Consider the following 24,771-nt stretch of genomic DNA (forward strand, 5'->3'; position numbering starts at 1 on the left):
AGGTTGTGAGTTCAAACCCCGGCCGAGTCATACCAAAGACTATAAAAATGGGACCCATTACCTCCCTGCTTGGCACTCAGCATCAAGGGTTGGAATTGGGGGTTAAATCACCAAAAATGATTCCCGGGCGCGGCCACCGCTGCTGCCCACTGCTCCCCTCGTCTCCCAGGGGGTGATCAAGGGTGATGGGTCAAATGCAGAGAATAATCTCGCCACACCTAGTGTGTGTGTGACAATCATTGGTACTTTAACTTTAACTTTTTACCAAGCTGCCTTTGATCTTATCACGCAAAAGGCGGACAGCTCGTAAACCTCCACTGTGTGCGATGGACTGCGCCGTAGAGGTGTCGGTTTCTCAGGTCTTGGACAGCCACGGGAAAGGGCCCTGATCAGGACCCAAAGAGGGGGGGGCAAACCCGACACCGCTCCAAGCACCTTTTGTTTCAACTGTTTATGACCCAGTGCAGCTGCTGCATAATGAGAGCCCTCCCCCCTTAGAAGCAGCTGCAGCGATGTAATCAGGAAATACACCCAGGGACGATTACCTTTTTTGTACCTACTCAGTGGCCTAGTGGTTAGAGTGTCCGCCCTGAGATGGGTAGGTTGTGAGTTCAAACCCCGGCCGAGTCATACCAAAGACTATAAAAATGGGACCCATTACCTCCCTGCTTGGCACTCAGCATCAAGGGTTGGAATTGGGGGTTAAATCACCAAAAATGATTCCCGGGCGCGGCCGCCGCTGCTGCCCACTGCTCCCCTCGCCTCCCAGGGGGTGATCAAGGGTGATGGGTCAAATGCAGAGAATAATTTCGCCACACCTAGTGTGTGTGTGACAATCATTGGTACTTTAACTTTAACTTTTTAACTTTTTACCAAGCTGCCTTTGATCTTATCACGCAAAAGGCGGACAGCTCGTAAACCTCCACTGTGTGCGATGGACTGCGCCGTAGATGTGTCGGTTTCTCAGATCTTGGACAGCCACGGGAAGGGCCTGATCAGGACCCAAAGAGGGGGGGCAAACCCGACACCGCTCCAAGCACCTTTTGTGTCAACTGTTTATGACCCAGTGCAGCTGCTGCATAATGAGAGCCCGCCCCTTAGAAGCAGACGCAGCGATGTAATCAGGAAATACACCCAGGGACGATTACCTTTTTGTACCTACTCAGTGGCCTAGTGGTTAGAGTGTCCGCCCTGAGATCGGTAGGTTGTGAGTTCAAACCCCGGCCGAGTCATACCAAAGACTATAAAAATGGGACCCATTACCTCCCTGCTTGGCACTCAGCATCAAGGGTTGGAATTGGGGGTTAAATCACCAAAAATGATTCCCGGGCGCGGCCACCGCTGCTGCCCACTGCTCCCCTCGCCTCCCAGGGGGTGATCAAGGGTGATGGGTCAAATGCAGAGAATAATCTCGCCACACCTAGTGTGTGTGTGACAATCATTGGTACTTTAACTTTAACTTTTTAACTTTTTACCAAGCTGCCTTTGATCTTATCACGCAAAAGGCGGACAGCTCGTAAACCTCCACTGTGTGCGATGGACTGCGCCGTGGAGGTGTCGGTTTCTCAGATCTTGGACAGCCACGGGAAGTGCCCTTGGTCAGGACCCAAAGAGGGGGGGCAAACCTGACACCGCTCCAAGCACCTTTTGTTTCAACTGTTTATGACCCAGTGCAGCTGCTGCATAATGAGAGCCCTCCCCCCTTAGAAGCAGCTGCAGCGATGTAATCAGGAAATACACCCAGGGACGATTACCTTTTTGTACCTACTCAGTGGCCTAGTGGTTAGAGTGTCCGCCCTGAGATCGGTAGGTTGTGAGTTCAAACCCCGGCCGAGTCATACCAAAGACTATAAAAATGGGACCCATTACCTCCCTGCTTGGCACTCAGCATCAAGGGTTGGAATTGGGGGTTAAATCACCAAAAATGATTCCCGGGCGCGGCCGCCGCTGCTGCCCACTGCTCCCCTCGCCTCCCAGGGGGTGATCAAGGGTGATGGGTCAAATGCAGAGAATAATCTCGCCACACCTAGTGTGTGTGTGACAATCATTGGTACTTTAACTTTTTAACTTTTTACCAAGCTGCCTTTGATCTTATCACGCAAAAGGCGGACAGCTCGTAAACCTCCACTGTGTGCGATGGACTGCGCCGTAGAGGTGTCGGTTTCTCAGGTCTTGGACAGCCACGGGAAGGGCCCTGATCAGGACCCAAAGAGGGGGGGCAAACCCGACACCGCTCCAAGCACCTTTTGTTTCAACTGTTTATGACCCAGTGCAGCTGCTGCATAATGAGAGCCCTCCCCTTAGAAGCAGCTGCAGCGATGTAATCAGGAAATGCCCAAATAAGGCGTGGAACTTTTTCCTCAGAGTGGTGGGGTACGAGGGTGCATGTCCACGCGCTCTCCTCATGAGCTAAATTGAATCCCGTCTCTGTTTGATTCCTTGCTTGTTGATTATACAGTAGCTAAGTTGTATTTTTGCCTCATTCCTGTGAGAACCCTGCATGTGACTGAAGCCTTAAGGAGGTGGGACAAACAAGCAGCAGGCGGCAGATAATACTGTATCACATACTTGCCAACCCTCCCGAATTTTCCGGGAGACTCCCGAAATTCAGCGCCTCTCCCGAAAAAACCTCCCGGGGACAAATATTCTCCCGTAAATCTCACGATTTTCAGGCGGAGCTGGAGGGGGCGTGGCCTCCAGCTCCATGCGGACCTGAGTGAGGACAGCCTTTTTTCACGACGGGAGGACAACAGGGGTGACAAGAACTAAATCACCCAGACGAGAGATAAATTGTATTATTATGTTTATCTTACCTAAAAATAAATATATTTATTAATAAAAAAAAATTAAAAAAAATAAATACATTTTTACTATATTTTGCTAAAAACATCAAAATTAATTTATTTGTATTTTTTCTGACTCCTTATTACATCCAGCCATATAATTATACATTAAAATAAACATATTTGAAATAATTAATTTTAAATGATCATAATAATTCATTTAAAATGACCATATTTAATTATTAAAATAATTGCTTGTTTATCAACAACTTTAGCATTTTATTCATTACATTTTGAAGCTCCCAGAAGCCAAGTTATGTTATATTCCTTAATATTTATTTATGCAAGTTTGAAGTATCAATTATCTAAACACAGTTTTGTTTGCATATTTTCAGGATATATATATATATATATATATATATATATATATATATATATATATATATATATATATATATATATATATATATATATATATTTCGTGAATGGTTGGTAGCTGTTATTTCTCAGGTTGAAAGTGACGTCGAGGAAGTTGACGGTTTGCTTGTTGACTTCAATCGTGATCCAAAAAGAATACCTACCGGAATTAATAAAAGGCTATCGATGCTGTCATCTAGCAAAGCTGAATTTGACCAAGCAACCCCCCCGTACCAAAAAGCCCTTGATGAAAGCGGATACAATTTCACCCTCACCTATGAACCCACGCCAGGAAACCAGCCAAAAAAGAACAGAAAACGAAACGACATCATCTGGTACAACCCCCCATACAGCAAAAACGTCTCAACTAACATTGGACACAAATTCCTCAATCTGATTGACAAACACTTTCCCAAAGACAACACCCTAAGAAAAGTATTCAACAAAAACAACATTAAATTGAGCTACAGCTGTATGAACAATATACGACAAATTATCTCAAACCACAACAAAACAATTGCAAATGAGCCGTCGGCCCCCGGACAGAGCGACTCCAAAACCAACAAAGGCTGCAACTGTCGAAAGAAACCTGATTGCCCTCTCAACGGGGGGTGCTTACAAACATCAGTTGTCTACCAATCTAAGGTAACACGCAAGGACATTAACACATCCGACACATATGTAGGATTAACCGAGGGAGAGTTCAAAACCAGATGGAACAATCACAAGGCTTCTTTCAGGAACCAAAACCTGCGGAATACCACAGAACTCAGCAAACACATTTGGGACCTCAAAGACAATAATGTTGAATATTCAATAACATGGCAAATTCTTGCATCCAGCACACCTTACAATAGTGGTAATAAAAGATGCAACCTATGCTTGAAAGAGAAACTGTTTATTATTTACCGTCCAGACCTGTCATCCCTCAACAAGCGCAGCGAAATTGTATCAGCATGCCGCCACAGACGGAAACACCTCCTAGGTAACACATGAGCCAATCACCACGCCCCTACGCCAGCCTGTACCCACCCACTCTGTGCCCTATATAAACAATGGTATGTGAATGCTTCCATTAAAATCTCCTGATGATTGAGGGAACCCCCCTCATGAAACAGGCCTGTAGAGATGAAATAGTCTTGTGATTTTTTTCCCCACACATACATATATATATATATATATATATATATATATATATATATGTATATGTATATGTATATATATATATATATATATATATATATATATATATATATATATATATATATATACATATATATATATATATATATATATGTATATGTATATATATATATATATATATATATATATATATATATATATATATATATATATATATATATATATATATATATATATATATATATATATATATGTATGAAATACTTGACTTGGTGAATTCTAGCTGTCAATATACTCCTCCCCTCTTAACCACGCCCCCAACCACTTTTAACAGTATAACAGTACTAAACAATTCCAATAGATAACATTGGTGTCATTACCTTTTTCTGGCTAAAATCCAAATGTATTCTATCAGATTGATCATACTGCAAAAATGATATGGTAACTTTATGATAAGTTTACTTGAAGTGGCATAAAACACTGAAAGTGATTGTTCCTATAACCCCTTTGTTTCAAATGTTTGTTCCACTTGTGGCAGTCGGGCACCAGCATACCGTCTTTGAAAACTTGAAGTGGCATAAAACACTGAAAGTGATTGTTCCTATAACCCCTTTGTTTGAAATGTTTTATGCCACTTCAAGTTGTCAAAGACGTGCTGTGAAATACAGCCGACAGGATTGCGCACCAAACACGAAGCAAGGCCAAAGCGCATGTATGGTGCAGGAGAACAAAGGACTTCTTCTTTCATTTAAGGTTTGTGATAAACCATCAAACTCATTCGTTAAAAGGACTCTATAGTAATATAAAGTGAGTTTTTCTGGACATTATCATGCAAGAAAAGTTTATTTTTGGGACCGCGATCACCGCGTAATGATTTTTAAAGGTTGCATTACAAACATTTAACTGTCCCATGCAGGGCCGGCCCGTGGCATAGGCCGTATAGGCAAATGCTAAGGGCGCCGTCCATTAGGGGGCGCCACGCCAGTGCCACAAATGTTGGAGAAAAAAAAAGAAAAAAAAAAGTTGTTACTATTATTTCTAAATACAAAAAAATAATCTCACGTTAATTAAAATGCAAAGTAAAGCCTATTTAATAGAAATATTATTTGTTACAACATTACGCCCCCCCCCCCCCCTCCCCCCGCACGGTGCGCCCCCTCCCTTCCCGTACCATGACTCTTTTTGGACGTCACCACATCAAAAAATCAACACAAGATGTCAAAACGGCCAAAACTGTCAGGTGCCCAGGGAAGAAAAAAGAGAAAAGAAGAGGAGGAGAAACGAGAAAAGACAGAGGTAGCAGGTAGGTAACGTTAGCCTACATGAAATTATTTGTCTGTTACAGAATGTGATAGTAACCTGGCTTTTTAGCATTAAGCTAATGTCACATGATTCTGCAATTGCTAATCAATAAATAGCTAGTTCTGTTTTAACGTCGGGTTAATATTGTGGAGGGGGCTAAATTGTTATGGAAAATAATAATGTAACGTTAGGTAATTACAGTACTCACCTTACATTCCTCAGGGACATTTGTATTAGATCTTTTAAGCAGGTGTTTTTTGTTTACATTGTTATTGCCTTCTGGTTAGCTAATGTTTGCCCTGCAGGTAATAGTCACTTTTCCACCCCTTTATATATTAGGTATAGTTGTAAGCCTAGTTGTTAAAGTGCACATCATTAATGTTAATTAAGCAATATGTATGTAAAAAATATTGTATTTCATATATTCATTTTTTATTTTTTGCATTCATTTATTTATTCATATTTTTTTTTATCTTGTTAACTATTCTGATTGTTAATTTGCTTTCTTTAAGTAAAAAAAAGGTCAAAGACAAAGCTATTTGGTTTCTTGTGAGTATATACAGTTCACTGCCGATGTGGGGGGGGCGCCATCTAAAATCTTGCCTAGGGCGCCAGATTGGTTAGGGCCGGGCCTGCCTATAACCCCTTTGTTTTAAATGTTTTATGCCACTTCAAGTTGTCAAAGACGTGCTGTGAAATACAGCCGACAGGATTGCGCACCAAACACGAAGCAAGGCCAAAGCGCATGCATGGTGCAGGAGAACAAAGGACTTCTTTCATTTAAGGTTTGTGATAAACCATCAAACTCATTCGTTAAAAGGACTCTATAGTAATACAAAGCGAGTTTTTCTGGACATTATCATGCAAGAAAAGTTTATTTTTGGGACCGCGATCACCGCGTAATGCAGCGTTTCTCAAAGTGTGGGGCGCGCCCCACTGGTGGGGAATAGAGACATGACAGGTGGGGCGCGAGGAACGGGAGGAAATTTCACTTTAAATTTTTTTTAAAAATTATTATATTCTTAGATTATTTTTTTACTATGCTTTCATTTTCTATACACACTGTAAATCACTTTGTGATTCTGTCTGTGAAATCCGCTATATAAATAAATGGAAATTACCGGTACTTATTTTTACTGTAGGCTTTATATTTCTCGGTACGAGCGAAAGTTTGACAGACATAGCAACAGTAACTAATGGGGGCGGGGCTAAGCGGAACAAACTTTCGCGCGGATGGGTAGCAGGCTAATGTGTGGACCACAATTACACAAATATATACATTTGTGACTCGCACCTCAAAGGTCGTCGAGCCAGAGCCAGCGCCTGCAGAGAAACAAAAATGTGACGGGCACACACTGTGTCATTCACCGGGAAGCACTCGCGTCAAGGCAGCTCAGCCCCGAACTCAATGAGGTTTTAACAGATGTTGTGAGCGCGGTAAATTTGATCAAAACACGACCACTGAAAGTGCGACTGTTCTCTGCACTGTGTGAGGAAATGGGAGCTGATCATACAGCCGTGCTGTTTCACAGTGAAGCAAGGTGGCTCTCCCGGGGAAAAGTGCTGTCACTTGCCCTGTCTTGCCAAATGCATAGCTCCTCCTTTTTTTTTTTGCAAAGATTGCAAAGTGGCACTTTTATTGTATTTATTATTGAACTTGATGCAAGTTATTTGATTTATTATTGAACTTGATGCAAGTTATAACACTTTTTTTGATTTATTATTGAACTTGATGCAAGTTATAACACTTTTGTTTTATTTATTATTGAACTTGATGCAAGTTATAACACTTTTTTTGATTTATTATTGAACTTGATGCAAGTTATAACACTTTTTTTGATTTATTATTGAACTTGATGCAAGTTATTTGATTTATTATTGAACTTGATGCAAGTTATAACACTTTTTTTGATTTATTATTGAACGTGATGCAAGTTATAACACTTTTTGATTTATTATTGAACTTGATGCAAGTTATAACACTTTTTTTGATTTATTATGAACTTGATGCAAGTTATAACACTTTTATTTGATTTATTATTGAACTTGATGCAAGTTACAACACTTTTTTTGATTTATTATTGAACTTGATGCAAGTTATAACACTTTTGTTTTATTTATTATTGAACTTGATGCAAGTTATAACACTTTTTTTGATTTATTATTGAACTTGATGCAAGTTATAACACTTTTTTGATTTATTATTGAACTTGATGCAAGTTATAACACTTTTGTTTTATTTATTATTGAACTTGATGCAAGTTATAACACTTTTTTTGATTTATTATTGAACTTGATGCAAGTTATAACACTTTTGTTTTATTTATTATTGATCTTGATGCAAGTTATAACACTTTTTTGACTTATTATTGAACTTGATGCAAGTTATAACACTTTTTTGACTTATTATTGAACTTGATGCAAGTTATTTGATGTATTATTGAACCTGATGCAAGTTATAACACTTTTATGTGATTTATTATTGAACTTGATGCAAGTTATAACACTTTTGTTTTATTTATTATTGAACTTGATGCAAGTTATAACACTTTTTTTGATTTATTATTGAACTTGATGCAAGTTATTTGATTTATTATTGAACTTGATGCAAGTTATAACACTTTTTGATTTATTATTGAACTTGATGCAAGTTATAACACTTTTTGATTTATTATTGAACTTGATGCAAGTTATAACACTTTTTGATTTATTATTGAACTTGATGCAAGTTATAACACTTTTATTTGATTTATTATTGAACTTGATGCAAGTTATAACACTTTTTTTGATTTATTATTGAACGTGATGCAAGTTATAACACTTTTTTTGATTTATTATTGAACTTGATGCAAGTTATAACAGTTTTTATTTATTTATTATTGAACGTGATGCAAGTTATAACACTTTTTTTGATTTATTATTGAACTTGATGCAAGTTATAACACTTTTGTTTTATTTATTATTGAACTTGATGGAAGTTATTTTATTTATTATTGAACTTGATGCAAGTTATACCACAGCTGCACAGTTATTTTATTTATTATTGAACTTAATGTTATTTTATGTTATTGAGTTTGAATGCATACAACTTGATGTTCAATAAATTTTAAAATGTTAAAGCTTGGCATTAGCGCTCTGTTGGGGCGATGGGGGCAGGTGGGGCTTGAAAACTCCCCCTTGTCCAAAGTGGGGGATGACAAAAAAAGTTTGAGAACCACTGCTATAACCCCTTTGTTTTAAATGTTTTATGCCACTTCAAGTTGTCAAAGACGTGCTGTGAAATACAGCCGACAGGATTGCGCACCAAACACGAAGCAAGGCCAAAGCGCATGCATGGTGCAGGAGAACAAAGGACTTCTTCTTTCATTTAAGGTTTGTGATAAACCATCAAACTCATTCGTTAAAAGGACTCTATAGTAATATAAAGCTAATTTTTCTGGACATTATCATGCAAGAAAAGTTTATTTTTGGGACCGCGATCACCGCGTAATGATTTTTAAAGGTTGCATTACAAACATTTAACTGTCCCATGTGATCAGCCAGTGCGATTGGAAGTCCATGCTCAATTATTGCCTCCGTAAATAAAACTTCGGCATTTATCACATCCAAAGAATCTGTTTGGGCGACGAAAAACGTTGAAAGTTTTCCACTTGTATCGCTAGCAACGGCATTAGACTTGTGTTTTTTTGTCCCAACGTGGTCTTTTACATCGCTAATTCCTCCGTGTCCGATCGAAAAATCTTGTCTGCACAAGGTGCGATTCGCGTAGTTTTCACCCTTTTTTTTTTTTTTAATTAATGAAAAACCGTATTTTTTATCACTGCAAACCGTAACCCGGAATAGGTTGATGAAAACCGTACTAATTACGGGAAAACCGGAGTAGTTGGCAGGTATGGAGCTTCCACTCTTCATCAATTCCACATCCGCTGAGATCTAGGTCACTTCTTTCCTAATCTAGTCCAGTAAGACGACGCTCCCTGGAGGTATTTGGCTTTCTTTTCATCACGCGCTTCATAAAAAGGTGAGAAGAATGCGACGCACCTTCACGTTGAAAGGAAGACGGTTTTCCTTGAAGGAGTAGAAATTAAAAACCAGCTGCTGCCCACTTTTGGTGAGAGGAGACAGGTTGCCATAGCAATCCACGTGGATGGGCTTGCCCTCCAGAACCTGCAAGGGGAGAAGATGCTGATGAGGGAAGTGTTGGCAAGGAAGTGACTTTGTAATTGTGGTGTTACACTATAATGTGTCCCCAGTTTATGAACACAGCGTCGCTTTCAATTGTTTACAAGACTTAAAACACTCAAGTTTGAAGTTGACTTGATGATGGACATCATCTGCAGTGTTGACCTTTGACAACCAAACAATTATAACTTATTTAATAATACCACCTTAACATTTGACAACCAAACAATTATAACTTATTTAATAATACCACCTTAACATTTGACAACCAAACAATTATTCACCTATTTAATAATACCACCTTAACATTTGACAACCAACAATTATTCACCTATTTAATAATACCACCTTAACATTTGACAACCAAACAATTATACACTTATTTAATAATACCACCTTAACATTTGACAACTTACACTTATTTAATAATACCACCTTAACATTTGACAACCAAACAATTACTTATTTAATAATACCACCTTAACATTTGACAACCAAACAATTATACACCCATTTAATAATACCACCTTAACATTTGACAACCAAACAATTACACTTATTTAATAATACCACCTTAACATTGGACAACCAAGCAATTATACACTTATTAAATAATACCACCTTAACATTTGACAACCAAACAATTATACACCTATTTAATAATATCACCTTAACATTTCACAACCAAACAATTATTCACCTATTTAATAATACCACCTTAACATTTGACAACCAAACTATTATATACCTATTTAATAATACCACCTTAACATTTGACAACCAAACAATTACACTTATTTAATAATACCACATTAACATTTGACAACAAACAATTACTTATTTAATAATACCACCTTAACATTTGACAACAAACAATTATACACCTATTTAATAATACCACCTTAACATTTGACAACAAACAATTACTTATTTAATAATACCACCTTAACATTTGACAACAAACAATTATACACCTATTTAATAATACCACCTTAACATTTGACAACCAAACAATTACTTATTTAATAATACCACCTTAACATTTGACAACAAACAATTACTTATTTAATAATACCACCTTAACATTTGACAACAAACAATTATACACCTATTTAATAATACCACCTTAACATTTGACAACCAAACAATTATACACCTATTTAATAATACCACCTTAACATTTGACAACAAACAATTACTTATTTAATAATACCACCTTAACATTTGACAACAAACAATTATACACCTTATTAATAATACCGCCTTAACATTTGACAACCAAACAATTATACACCTATTTAATAATACCACCTTAACATTTGACAACAAACAATTATACACCTATTTAATAATACCACCTTAACATTTAACAACAAACAATTATACATCTATTTAATAATACCACCTTAACATTTGACAACCAAACAATTACACTTATTTAATAATACCACCTTAACATTTGACAACCAAACAATTATACATCTATTTAATAATACCACCTTAACATTTGACAACCAAACAATTATACACCTTATTAATAATACCGCCTTAACATTTGACAACCAAACAATTACACTTATTTAATAATACCACCTTAACATTTGACAACCAAACAATTACTTATTTAATAATACCACCTTAACATTGGACAACAAACTATTTAATAATACCACCTTAACATTTGACAACCAAACAATTATACACCTATTTAATGATACCACCTTAACATTTGACAACCAAACAATTATACACCTATTTAATAATACCACCTTAACATTTGACAACCAAACAATTATACACCTATTTAATAATACCACCTTAACATTTGACAACCAAACAATTATAACTTATTTAATAATACCACCTTAACATTTGACAACCAAACAATTATACACTTATTTAATAATACCACCTTAACATTTGACAACAAACAATTACACTTATTTAATAATACCACCTTAACATTTGACAACAAACAATTATACACCTATTTAATAATACCCCCTTAACTTTTGACAACCAAAATACCACCTTAACATTTGACAACCAAGCAATTATACACTTATTAAATAATACCACCTTAACATTTGACAACCAAACAATTACACACCTATTTAATAATACCACCTTAACATTTGACAACCAAACAATTATACACCTATTTAATAATACCACCTTAACATTTGACAACAAACAATTACTTATTTAATAATACCACCTTAACATTTGACAACAAACAATTATACACCTTATTAATAATACCATCCTTAACATTTGACAACCAAACAATTACACTTATTTAATAATACCACCTTAACATTTGACAACAAACAATTATACACCTATTTAATAATACCACCTTAACATTTGACAACCAAACAATTATACACCTATTTAATAATACCACCTTAACATTTGACAACAAACAATTACTTATTTAATAATACCACCTTAACATTTGACAACAAACAATTATACACCTTATTAATAATACCACCTTAACATTTGACAACCAAACAATTATACACCTATTTAATAATACCACCTTAACATTTGACAACAAACAATTACTTATTTAATAATACCACCTTAACATTTGACAACAAACAATTATACACCTTATTAATAATACCACCTTAACATTTGACAACCAAACAATTACTTATTTAATAATACCACCTTAACATTGGACAACCAAACAATTATTCACCTATTTAATAATACCACCTTAACATTTGACAACAAACAATTACTTATTTAATAATACCACCTTAACATTGGACAACCAAACAATTATACACCTATTTAATAATACCACCTTAACATTTGACAACAAACAATTACTTATTTAATAATACCACCTTAACATTTGACAACAAACAATTATACACCTTATTAATAATACCACCTTAACATTTGACAACCAAACAATTACTTATTTAATAATACCACCTTAACATTGGACAACCAAACAATTATTCACCTATTTAATAATACCACCTTAACATTTGACAACAAACAATTACTTATTTAATAATACCACCTTAACATTGGACAACCAAACAATTATACACCTATTTAATAATACCACATTAACAATTGAAAACCAACAATTATTCACCTATTTAATAATACCACCTTAACATTTGACAACAAACAATTATACACCTTATTAATAATACCACCTTAACATTTGACAACCAAACAATTACACTTATTTAATAATACCACCTTAACATTTGACAACCAAACAATTATACACCTATTTAATAATACCACCTTAACATTTGACAACCAAACAATTATACACTTATTTAATAATACCACTTTAACATTTGACAACTTACACTTATTTAATAATACCACCTTAACATTTGACAACCAAACAATTACTTATTTAATAATACCACCTTAACATTTGACAACCAAACAATTACACACTTATTTAATAATACCACCTTAACAGTTGACAACCAAACAATTACACACCTATTTAATAATACCACCTTAACATTTGACAACCAAACAATTATACACCTATTTAATAATACCACCTTAACATTTGACAACAAACAATTATACACCTATTTAATAATACCACCTTAACATTTGACAACCAAACAATTATACACCTATTTAATAATACCACCTTAACATTTGACAACAAACAATTATACACCTATTTAATAATACCACCTTAACATTTGACAACCAAACAATTATAACTTATTTAATAATACCACCTTAACATTTGACAACCAAACAATTATACACTTATTTAATAATACCACCTTAACATTTCACAACAAACAATTACACTTATTTAATAATACCACCTTAACATTTGACAACAAACAATTATACACCTATTTAATAATACCCCCTTAACTTTTGACAACCAAAATACCACCTTAACATTTGACAACCAAGCAATTATACACTTATTAAATAATACCACCTTAACATTTGACAACCAAACAATTACACACCTATTTAATAATACCACCTTAACATTTGACAACCAAACAATTATACACCTATTTAATAATACCACCTTAACATTTGACAACAAACAATTACTTATTTAATAATACCACCTTAACATTTGACAACAAACAATTATACACCTTATTAATAATACCATCCTTAACATTTGACAACCAAACAATTACACTTATTCAATAATACCACCTTAACATTTGACAACAAACAATTATACACCTATTTAATAATACCACCTTAACATTTGACAACCAAACAATTATACACCTATTTAATAATACCACCTTAACATTTGACAACAAACAATTACTTATTTAATAATACCACCTTAACATTTGACAACAAACAATTATACACCTTATTAATAATACCACCTTAACATTTGACAACCAAACAATTACTTATTTAATAATACCACCTTAACATTGGACAACCAAGCAATTATTCACCTATTTAATAATACCACCTTAACATTTGACAACAAACAATTACTTATTTAATAATACCACCTTAACATTGGACAACCAAACAATTATACACCTATTTAATAATACCACATTAACAATTGAAAACCAACAATTATTCACCTATTTAATAATACCACCTTAACATTTGACAACAAACAATTATACACCTTATTAATAATACCACCTTAACATTTGACAACCAAACAATTACACTTATTTAATAATACCACCTTAACATTTGACAACCAAACAATTATACACCTATTTAATAATACCACCTTAACATTTGACAACCAAACAATTATACACTTATTTAATAATACCACTTTAACATTTGACAACTTACACTTATTTAATAATACCACCTTAACATTTGACAACCAAACAATTACTTATTTAATAATACCACCTTAACATTTGACAACCAAACAATTACACACTTCTTTAATAATACCACCTTAACAGTTGACAACCAAACAATTACACACCTATTTAATAATACCACCTTAACATTTGACAACCAAACAATTATACACCTATTTAATAATACCACCTTAACATTTGACAACAAACAATTACACACCTATTTAATAATACCACCTTAACATTTGACAACCAAACAATTATACACCTATTTAATAATACCACCTTAACATTTGACAACCAAACAATTATAACTTATTTAATACCACCTTAACATTTGACAACCAAACAATTATACACTTATTTAATAATACCACCTTAACATTTGACAACAAACAATTACACTTATTTAATAATACCACCTTAACATTTGACAACAAACAATTATACACCTATTTAATAATACCCCCTTAACTTTTGACAACCAAAATACCACCTTAACATTTGACAACCAAGCAATTATACACTTATTAAATAATACCACCTTAACATTTGACAACCAAACAATTACACACCTATTTAATAATACCACCTTAACATTTGACAACCAAACAATTATACACCTATTTAATAATACCACCTTAACATTTGACAACAAACAATTACTTATTTAATAATACCACCTTAACATTTGACAACAAACAATTATACACCTTATTAATAATACCATCCTTAACATTTGACAACCAAACAATTACACTTATTTAATAATACCACCTTAACATTTGACAACAAACAATTATACACCTATTTAATAATACCACCTTAACATTTGACAACCAAACAATTATACACCTATTTAATAATACCACCTTAACATTTGACAACAAACAATTACTTATTTAATAATACCACCTTAACATTTGACAACAAACAATTATACACCTTATTAATAATACCACCTTAACATTTGACAACCAAACAATTACTTATTTAATAATACCACCTTAACATTGGACAACCAAGCAATTATTCACCTATTTAATAATACCACCTTAACATTTGACAACAAACAATTACTTATTTAATAATACCACCTTAACATTGGACAACCAAACAATTATACACCTATTTAATAATACCACATTAACAATTGAAAACCAACAATTATTCACCTATTTAATAATACCACCTTAACATTTGACAACAAACAATTATACACCTTATTAATAATACCACCTTAACATTTGACAACCAAACAATTACACTTATTTAATAATACCACCTTAACATTTGACAACCAAACAATTATACACCTATTTAATAATACCACCTTAACATTTGACAACCAAACAATTATACACTTATTTAATAATACCACTTTAACATTTGACAACTTACACTTATTTAATAATACCACCTTAACATTTGACAACCAAACAATTACTTATTTAATAATACCACCTTAACATTTGACAACCAAACAATTACACACTTATTTAATAATACCACCTTAACAGTTGACAACCAAACAATTACACACCTATTTAATAATACCACCTTAACATTTGACAACCAAACAATTATACACCTATTTAATAATACCACCTTAACATTTGACAACAAACAATTACACACCTATTTAATAATACCACCGTAACATTTGACAACCAAACAATTATACACCTATTTAATAATACCACCTTAACATTTGACAACCAAACAATTATAACTTATTTAATACCACCTTAACATTTGACAACCAAACAATTATACACTTATTTAATAATACCACCTTAACATTTGACAACAAACAATTACACTTATTTAATAATACCACCTTAACATTTGACAACAAACAATTATACACCTATTTAATAATACCCCCTTAACTTTTGACAACCAAAATACCACCTTAACATTTGACAACCAAGCAATTATACACTTATTAAATAATACCACCTTAACATTTGACAACCAAACAATTACACACCTATTTAATAATACCACCTTAACATTTGACAACCAAACAATTATACACCTATTTAATAATACCACCTTAACATTTGACAACAAACAATTACTTATTTAATAATACCACCTTAACATTTGACAACAAACAATTATACACCTTATTAATAATACCATCCTTAACATTTGACAACCAAACAATTACACTTATTTAATAATACCACCTTAACATTTGACAACAAACAATTATACACCTATTTAATAATACCACCTTAACATTTGACAACCAAACAATTATACACCTATTTAATAATACCACCTTAACATTTGACAACAAACAATTACTTATTTAATAATACCACCTTAACATTTGACAACAAACAATTATACACCTTATTAATAATACCACCTTAACATTTGACAACCAAACAATTACTTATTTAATAATACCACCTTAACATTGGACAACCAAACAATTATTCACCTATTTAATAATACCGCCTTAACATTTGACAACAAACAATTATACACCTTATTAATAATACCGCCTTAACATTTGACAACCAAACAATTATACACCTATTTAATAATACCACCTTAACATTTGACAACCAAACAATTATACACCTATTTAATAATACCACCTTAACATTTGACAACCAAACAATTATACACCTATTTAATAATACCACCTTAACATTTGACAACCAAACAACGACTTATTTAATAATACCACCTTAACATTGGACAACCAAACAATTATACACCTATTTGACAACCAAACAATTATACACCTATTTAAAAATACCACCTTAACATTTCACAACCAAACAATTATACACCTATTTAATAATACCACCTTAACATTTGACAACCAAACAATTATACACCTATTTAATAATACCACCTTAACATTTGACAACAAACAATTATACACCTTATTAATAATACCACCTTAACATTTGACAACAAACAATTACTTATTTAATAATACCACCTTAACATTTGACAACAAACAATTATTTATTTAATAATACCACCTTAACATTTGACAACAAACAATTACTTATTTAATAATACCACCATAACATTTGACAACCAAACAATTATACACCTATTTAATAATACCACCTTAACCTTTGACAACCAAACAATTATACACCTATTTAATAATACCACCTTAACATTTGACAACCAAACAATTACTTATTTAATAATACCACCTTAACATTTGACAACCAAACAATTACACACCTATTTAATAATACAACCTTAACATTGGACAACCAAACAATTATACACCTATTTAATAATACCACCTTAACATTTGTCAACCAAACAAGTATACACTTATTTAATAATACCACCTTAACATTTGACAACAAACAATTACACTTATTTAATAATACCACCTTAACAGTTGACAACCAAACAATTACACTTATTTAATAATACCACCTTAACATTTGACAACCAAACAATTATAACTTATTTAATAATACCACCTTAACATTTGTCAACCAAACAAGTATACACTTATTTAATAATACCACCTTAACATTTGACAACAAACAATTACACTTATTTAATAATACCACCTTAACAGTTGACAACCAAACAATTACACTTATTTAATAATACCACCTTAACATTTGACAACCAAGCAATTATACACATATTTAATAATACCACCTTAACATTTGACAACTCAATTATACACAACTAATTGTGACATATTCCTTGATGCTGACATTTGCACACCAGCCCACCTCGATGTCTTTACTCCGCGCCACTTCTTCAAAGTTCTCCTGCTGCTCCAGCGTCTTGTCCACTTTGTCGTCCGTCATGCAGAAGCAGCGAAGGCGAGCCTCGACCGGGTCGTTGGTCTTGGCGAAGACCACAAACTTGGCCAGGTACGGCACGCAGATCAGCTCCCGGTATAACTGAGACGCCAGACTCACCGTCTCAGGAATCTGGTGACAGTCTGCCAGCCAGAACCTGGAGAGGAGACCAAAGGATCAGTGCCAATATTGTACTTTGATACTTTTCTAAATAAAATGTCATTATTGTCTTTATTTAAACAAAAACATGTTAGTGTACATGAAACATGTTTATTATTGTCATTTAGTCCTTAAATAAAATAGACAACTTGTCTTTTAGTAGTAAGTAGGGCTGCAGCTAACGATTATTTTTCTATCGATTAATCTATAGATTATTTTTTCGATTAATCGGTTAATCTATAGATTATTTTTTTCGATTAATCTATAGATTATTTTTTCCGATTAATCGGTTAATCTATAGATTATTTTTTCGATTAATCTATAGATTATTTTTCCTTTTACCGATTTTTTTTTAAATTTAAAATGAAGAGGAAAAAATAAATGTAGGCCAGTTTTTTCAAAAGGCATGGCTTTTATTTACAAAAAAAAAAAGTATGGCCACTCAGTCAACATTGACAACAACATGACAAAATATTCTGTAACAATGTAAACATTTAAAACTTTTAACATTTAACAAAATTAAAAGTAGCTTATTTGCTTTTTAATGTGCAAATATAAAAGTAAACATCCAGTGCAAATCTTAATATTCTGGAATAGTATAAGCATTTTAAAAGTAAAAGTATTGCTTATTTTGCTTTAAAATGTGCAAAAATAAAGATAAACATCCAATACAAAAAAGTGCAAAACGGAAATATTCTGTAACAAGTGTAAACATTTCAACAAAAGTAAAAGTATTGCTTATTTGCTCAAATGTGCAAAAATAAAGCTAAACATCCAATACAAAAAAGTGTACAGTGTAAACATTTCAACAAAAGTAAAAGTATTGCTTATTTTGCTTAATAACACAACAATGATAGTATGATTAAAGTGAAAGTGAATTGTTGGTTTGTACATAGTATATGTAACTGTTAATGTTGTAAAAGGTATTTGCACAACTAATTAACGTTAGCGTTTGTGACACGTCTTGTGCCGTGGGGTTCTTTCAGGACCGACAGACTGAACGCCAGACGGCTTTGCCAGGTTTACAATCTTTTAATTTTACACAAAGTCTTTTCTCTTCCAACTGCGCGGATCGCGCACCTGGGCACGATTGCGGCGTCGCTCCCGGCGCGCCCCGCCTCGCCGCTCGCTCGCCGCCGCCGCCTCTCCACAGCGTTAAAGAGGAGCGCGTCTTTGTAAACACTGAACAGGCACGCCAAACGCGCCTCTCAGAGCGAAACGGTGCTTTAGTTTATGAATTTACAACGCAGATACAAATGACACATTCATGTTTTTGTGTAATGATGACAACGTATACGCACGCGGACGATTGACTTGTTGATGGTGATGGCAAGAACGCTGTCGGGGGTTTTCTTTTCAAATGTTCCTTCATAGCCGTTGTGCTGCTATGATAGGCCATTTCCGCTCGACACAGTGTGCATACAACAACATTATTAGGCCGTTTATTGAAATACTCCCACACTTTTGACGACTTTTGGCGTGCTTTTTTCCCCTCGCTCGCATCCTCTGCTTTGCGCTCCGCCATGACAGTAGTGTGACGTAAATATGCGACGCGCCGACGCACAAAAACGGCGTCGACGTATTTACGTAACCGATGACGTCGACTACGTCGACGCGTCGTTTCAGCCTTAGTAGTAAGTAAACAAACAAAGACTCCTAATTAGTCTATGCAGTAACATTTATACACCTATTATTTTCTACACATTATGAGGGACAAACTGTAAAAAATGATTATTAATCCACTTGTTCATTTATAGTTAATATCTGCTTATTTTCTGTTTTAACATGTTCTATCTACACTTCTGTTAAAATGTAATAATCACTTATTCTTCTCTTCTTTGATACTTGACATTAGTTATGGATGATACCACACATTTAGGTATCGATCCGATACCGAGTAGTTACAGGATCATACATTGGTCATATTCAAAGTCCTCATGTATTTACTGACTTTATAAACATCATATATATTAAAAAAAAAGGAAAAAAGATGTGATGATAAAAAATATCGATGTAATCATAGTAGTATCGACTAGATACGCTCTTGTACTTGGTATCATTACAGTGGATGTCAGGTGTAGATCCACCCATGGCGTTTGTTTACATTGAGGAGCGCTAGTGATAATGGTTACGTGGATGAAAGTGTGTCGCCATGGAGGCCAGGATTAGTGATTTAGAGGTAGCTAAAACACTGTGGATGGACGTTAGCCGCTAGCTAGTTAGCCATGTCTTAAAGCAGCTCTTCCTGAGGGTGTTTCAGTGTTATAACTTCACCTTTATCTTGACTTTTTACACCAAAATGCGTCCATTCTCCCTTTTCTGTCTACACTATACTAGTAGCGGTATACTATAGTATACTAGTACCGGTATACTATACTAGTAGCTGTATACTATACTAGTACCAGTATACTATACTAGTAGCTGTACACTATACTAGTAGCAATGTACTATAGTATACTAGTACCGGTATACTATACTAGTAGCTGTATACTATACTAGTACCTGTATACTATACTAGTAGCTGTATACTATAGTATACTAGTAGCGGTATACTATAGTATACTAGTAGAGGTATACTATACTAGTAGCTGTATACTATACTAGTACCAGTATACTATAATAGTACCAGTATACTATACTAGTAGCGGTATACTATAGTATACTAATAGCGGTATACTATACTAGTAGCTGTATACTATACTAGTAGCTGTACACTATACTAGTAGCGGTATACTATAGTGTACTAGTACCGGTATACTATACTAGTAGCTGTATACTATACTAGTACCTGTATACTATACTAGTAGCTGTATACTATAGTATACTAGTAGCGGTATACTATAGTATACTAGTAGAGGTATACTATACTAGTAGCTGTATACTATACTAGTACCAGTATACTATACTAGTAGCGGTATACTATAGTATACTAGTAGCGGTATACTATGCTAGTAGCTGTATACTATACTAGTACCTGTATACTATACTAGTAGCTGTACACTATACTAGTAGCGGTATACTATAGTATACTAGTACCGGTATACTATACTAGTAGCTGTATACTATACTAGTACCAGTATACTATACTAGTAGCTGTGCACTATACTAGTAGCAATATACTATAGTATACTAGTAGCGGTATACTATACTAGTAGCTGTATACTATAGTATACTAGTAGCGGTATACTATAGTATACTAGTAGCGGTATACTATACTAGTAGCTGTATACTATACTAGTACCAGTATACTATACTAGTAGCTGTACACTATACTAGTAGCGGTATACTATAGTATACTAGTACCGGTATACTATACTAGTAGCTGTATACTATACTAGTACCAGTTTACTATACTAGTAGCTGTACATTATACTAGTAGCAATATACTATAGTATACTAGTAGCGGTATACTATACTAGTAGCTGTATACTATACTAGTACCTGTATACTATACTAGTAGCTGTATACTATAGTATACTAGTAGCGGTATACTATAGTATACTAGTACCGGTATACTATACTAGTAGCTGTATACTATACTAGTACCAGTATACTATACTAGTAGCGGTATACTATAGTATACTAGTAGCGGTATACTATACTAGTAGCTGTATACTATACTAGTACCAGTATACTATACTAGTAGCTGTACACTATACTAGTAGCAATATACTATAGTATACTAGTAGCGGTATACTATACTAGTACCAGTATACTATACTAGTAGCGGTATACTATAGTATACTAGTAGCGGTATACTATACTAGTAGCTGTATACTATACTAGTACCAGTATACTATACTAGTAGCTGTACACTATACTAGTAGCAATATACTATAGTATACTAGTACCGGTATACTATACTAGTACCAGTATACTATACTAGTAGCTGTACACTATACTAGTAGCAATATACTATAGTATACTAGTACCGGTATACTATACTAGTACCAGTATACTATACTAGTAGCGGTATACTATAGTATACTAGTACCGGTATACTATACTAGTAGCTGTATACTATACTAGTGCCAGTATACTATACTAGTAGCTGTACACTATACTAGTAGCAATATACTATAGTATACTAGTACCGGTATACTATACTAGTACCAGTATACTATACTAGTAGCGGTATACTATAGTATACTAGTAGCGGTATACTATACTAGTACCTGTATACTATACTAGTACCAGTATACTATACTAGTAGCGGTATACTATAGTATACTAGTAGCGGTATACTATACTAGTACCTGTATACTATACTAATACCTGTATACTATACTAGTAGCTGTATACTATAGTATACTAGTAGCGGTATACTATAGTATACTAGTAGCGGTATACTATACTAGTAGCTGTATACTATACTAGTACCTGTATACTATACTAGTAGCTGTATACTATAGTATACTAGTAGCGGTATACTATAGTATACTAGTAGAGGTATACTATACTATACTAGTAGCGATATACTATACTAGTAGTGGTATACCGTACAACCCGAGTGCCAACCTCTTCTTGTCTCACCTGGCCGACACATTTGTGGTGAAGGAGACACAATCGGTGACGAAGGACAGTGGTGTGGTTCCTGTGATGTCCTCCCACTGGGCGGGGGACGTCCCTCCTGCGCAGGACCAAAAAGGTGAGTCATGGACTAGGTGTAAAAAGGTGAGTCATGGACTAGGTGTAAAAAGGTGAGTCATGGACTAGGTGTAAAAAGGTGAGTCATGGACTAGGTGTAAAAAGGTGAGTCATGGACTAGGTGTAAAAAGGTAAGTCATGGACTAGGTGTATAAAGGTGAGTCATGGACTAGGTGTAAAAAAGGTGAGTCATGGACCAGGTGTAAAAAGGTGAGTCATGGACTAGGTGTAAAAAGGTGAGTTATGGACTAGGTGTAAAAAGGTGAGTCATGGACTAGGTGTAAAAAGGTGAGTCATGGACTAGGTGTAAAAAGGTGAGTCATGGACTAGGTGTAAAAAGGTGAGTCATGGACTAGATGTAAAAAGGTGAGTCATGGACTAGGTGTAACAAGGTGAGTTATGGACTAGGTGTATAAAGGTGAGTTATGGACTAGGTGTAAAAAGGTGAGTTATGGACTAGGTGTAAAAAGGTGAGTCATGGACTAGGTATATAAAGGTGAGTTATGGACTAGGTGTAAAAAGGTGAGTCATGGACTAGGTGTAAAAAGGTGAGTCATGGACTAGGTGTAAAAAGGTGAGTTATGGACTAGGTGTATAAAGGTGAGTCATGGACTAGGTGTAAAAAAGGTGAGTCATGGACCAGGTGTAAAAAGGTGAGTCATGGACTAGGTGTAAAAAGGTGAGTTATGGACTAGGTGTAAAAAGGTGAGTCATGGACTAGGTGTAAAAAGGTGAGTCATGGACTAGGTATAAAAAGGTGAGTCATGGACTAGGTGTAAAAAGGTGAGTCATGGACTAGATGTAAAAAGGTGAGTCATGGACTAGGTGTAAAAAGGTGAGTTATGGACTAGGTGTATAAAGGTGAGTTATGGACTAGGTGTAAAAAGGTGAGTTATGGACTAGGTGTAAAAAGGTGAGTCATGGACTAGGTATATAAAGGTGAGTTATGGACTAGGTGTAAAAAGGTGAGTCATGGACTAGGTGTAAAAAGGTGAGTCATGGACTAGGTGTAAAAAGGTGAGTCATGAACTAGGTATATAAAGGTGCGTTATGGACTAGGTGTAAAAAGGTGAGTCATGGACTAGGTGTAAAAAGGTGAGTCATGGACTAGGTGTAAAAAGGTGAGTCATGGACTAGGTGTATAAAGGTGAGTCATGGACTAGGTGTAAAAAGGTGAGTCATGGACTAGGTGTAAAAAGGTGAGTCATGGACTAGGTGTAAAAAGGTGAGTCATGGACTAGGTGTAAAACAGTGAGTCATGGACTAGGTGTATAAAGGTGAGTCATTGACTAGGTGTATAAAGGTGAGTCATGAACTAGGTGTAAAAAGGTGAGTCATGGACTAGGTGTATGAAGGTGAGTCATGGACTAGGTGTAAAAAGGTGAGTCATGGACTAGGTGTAAAAAGGTGAGTCATGGACTAGGTGTAAAAAGGTGAGTTATGGACTAGGTGTATAAAGGTGAGTCATGGACTAGGTGTAAAAAGGTGAGTTAT

The 24,771-nt window shown here is 34.4% G+C and overlaps 1 protein-coding gene across 1 annotated transcript in view; it reads right to left on the minus strand.

Moving 5' to 3' along the window:
* The window catches only part of LOC133572380 (ankyrin-3-like), a 367,012-nt gene that overhangs the window by 84,475 nt on the left and 257,766 nt on the right, over nucleotides 1-24,771 (minus strand). Inside the window, exons 34-36 of the mRNA XM_072915334.1 lie at nucleotides 23,164-23,260; nucleotides 18,400-18,628; nucleotides 9,687-9,812 (exon numbers count right to left, since the gene is read on the minus strand). Of these exons, the coding sequence (XP_072771435.1) occupies nucleotides 9,687-9,812; nucleotides 18,400-18,628; nucleotides 23,164-23,260 (452 nt within the window). The remainder of the gene's footprint in view (nucleotides 1-9,686; nucleotides 9,813-18,399; nucleotides 18,629-23,163; nucleotides 23,261-24,771) is intronic.

Source organism: Nerophis lumbriciformis, linkage group LG02 (genome assembly GCF_033978685.3).
Source record: "Nerophis lumbriciformis linkage group LG02, RoL_Nlum_v2.1, whole genome shotgun sequence".
Classification (NCBI taxonomy): Eukaryota; Metazoa; Chordata; class Actinopteri; order Syngnathiformes; family Syngnathidae; genus Nerophis; species Nerophis lumbriciformis.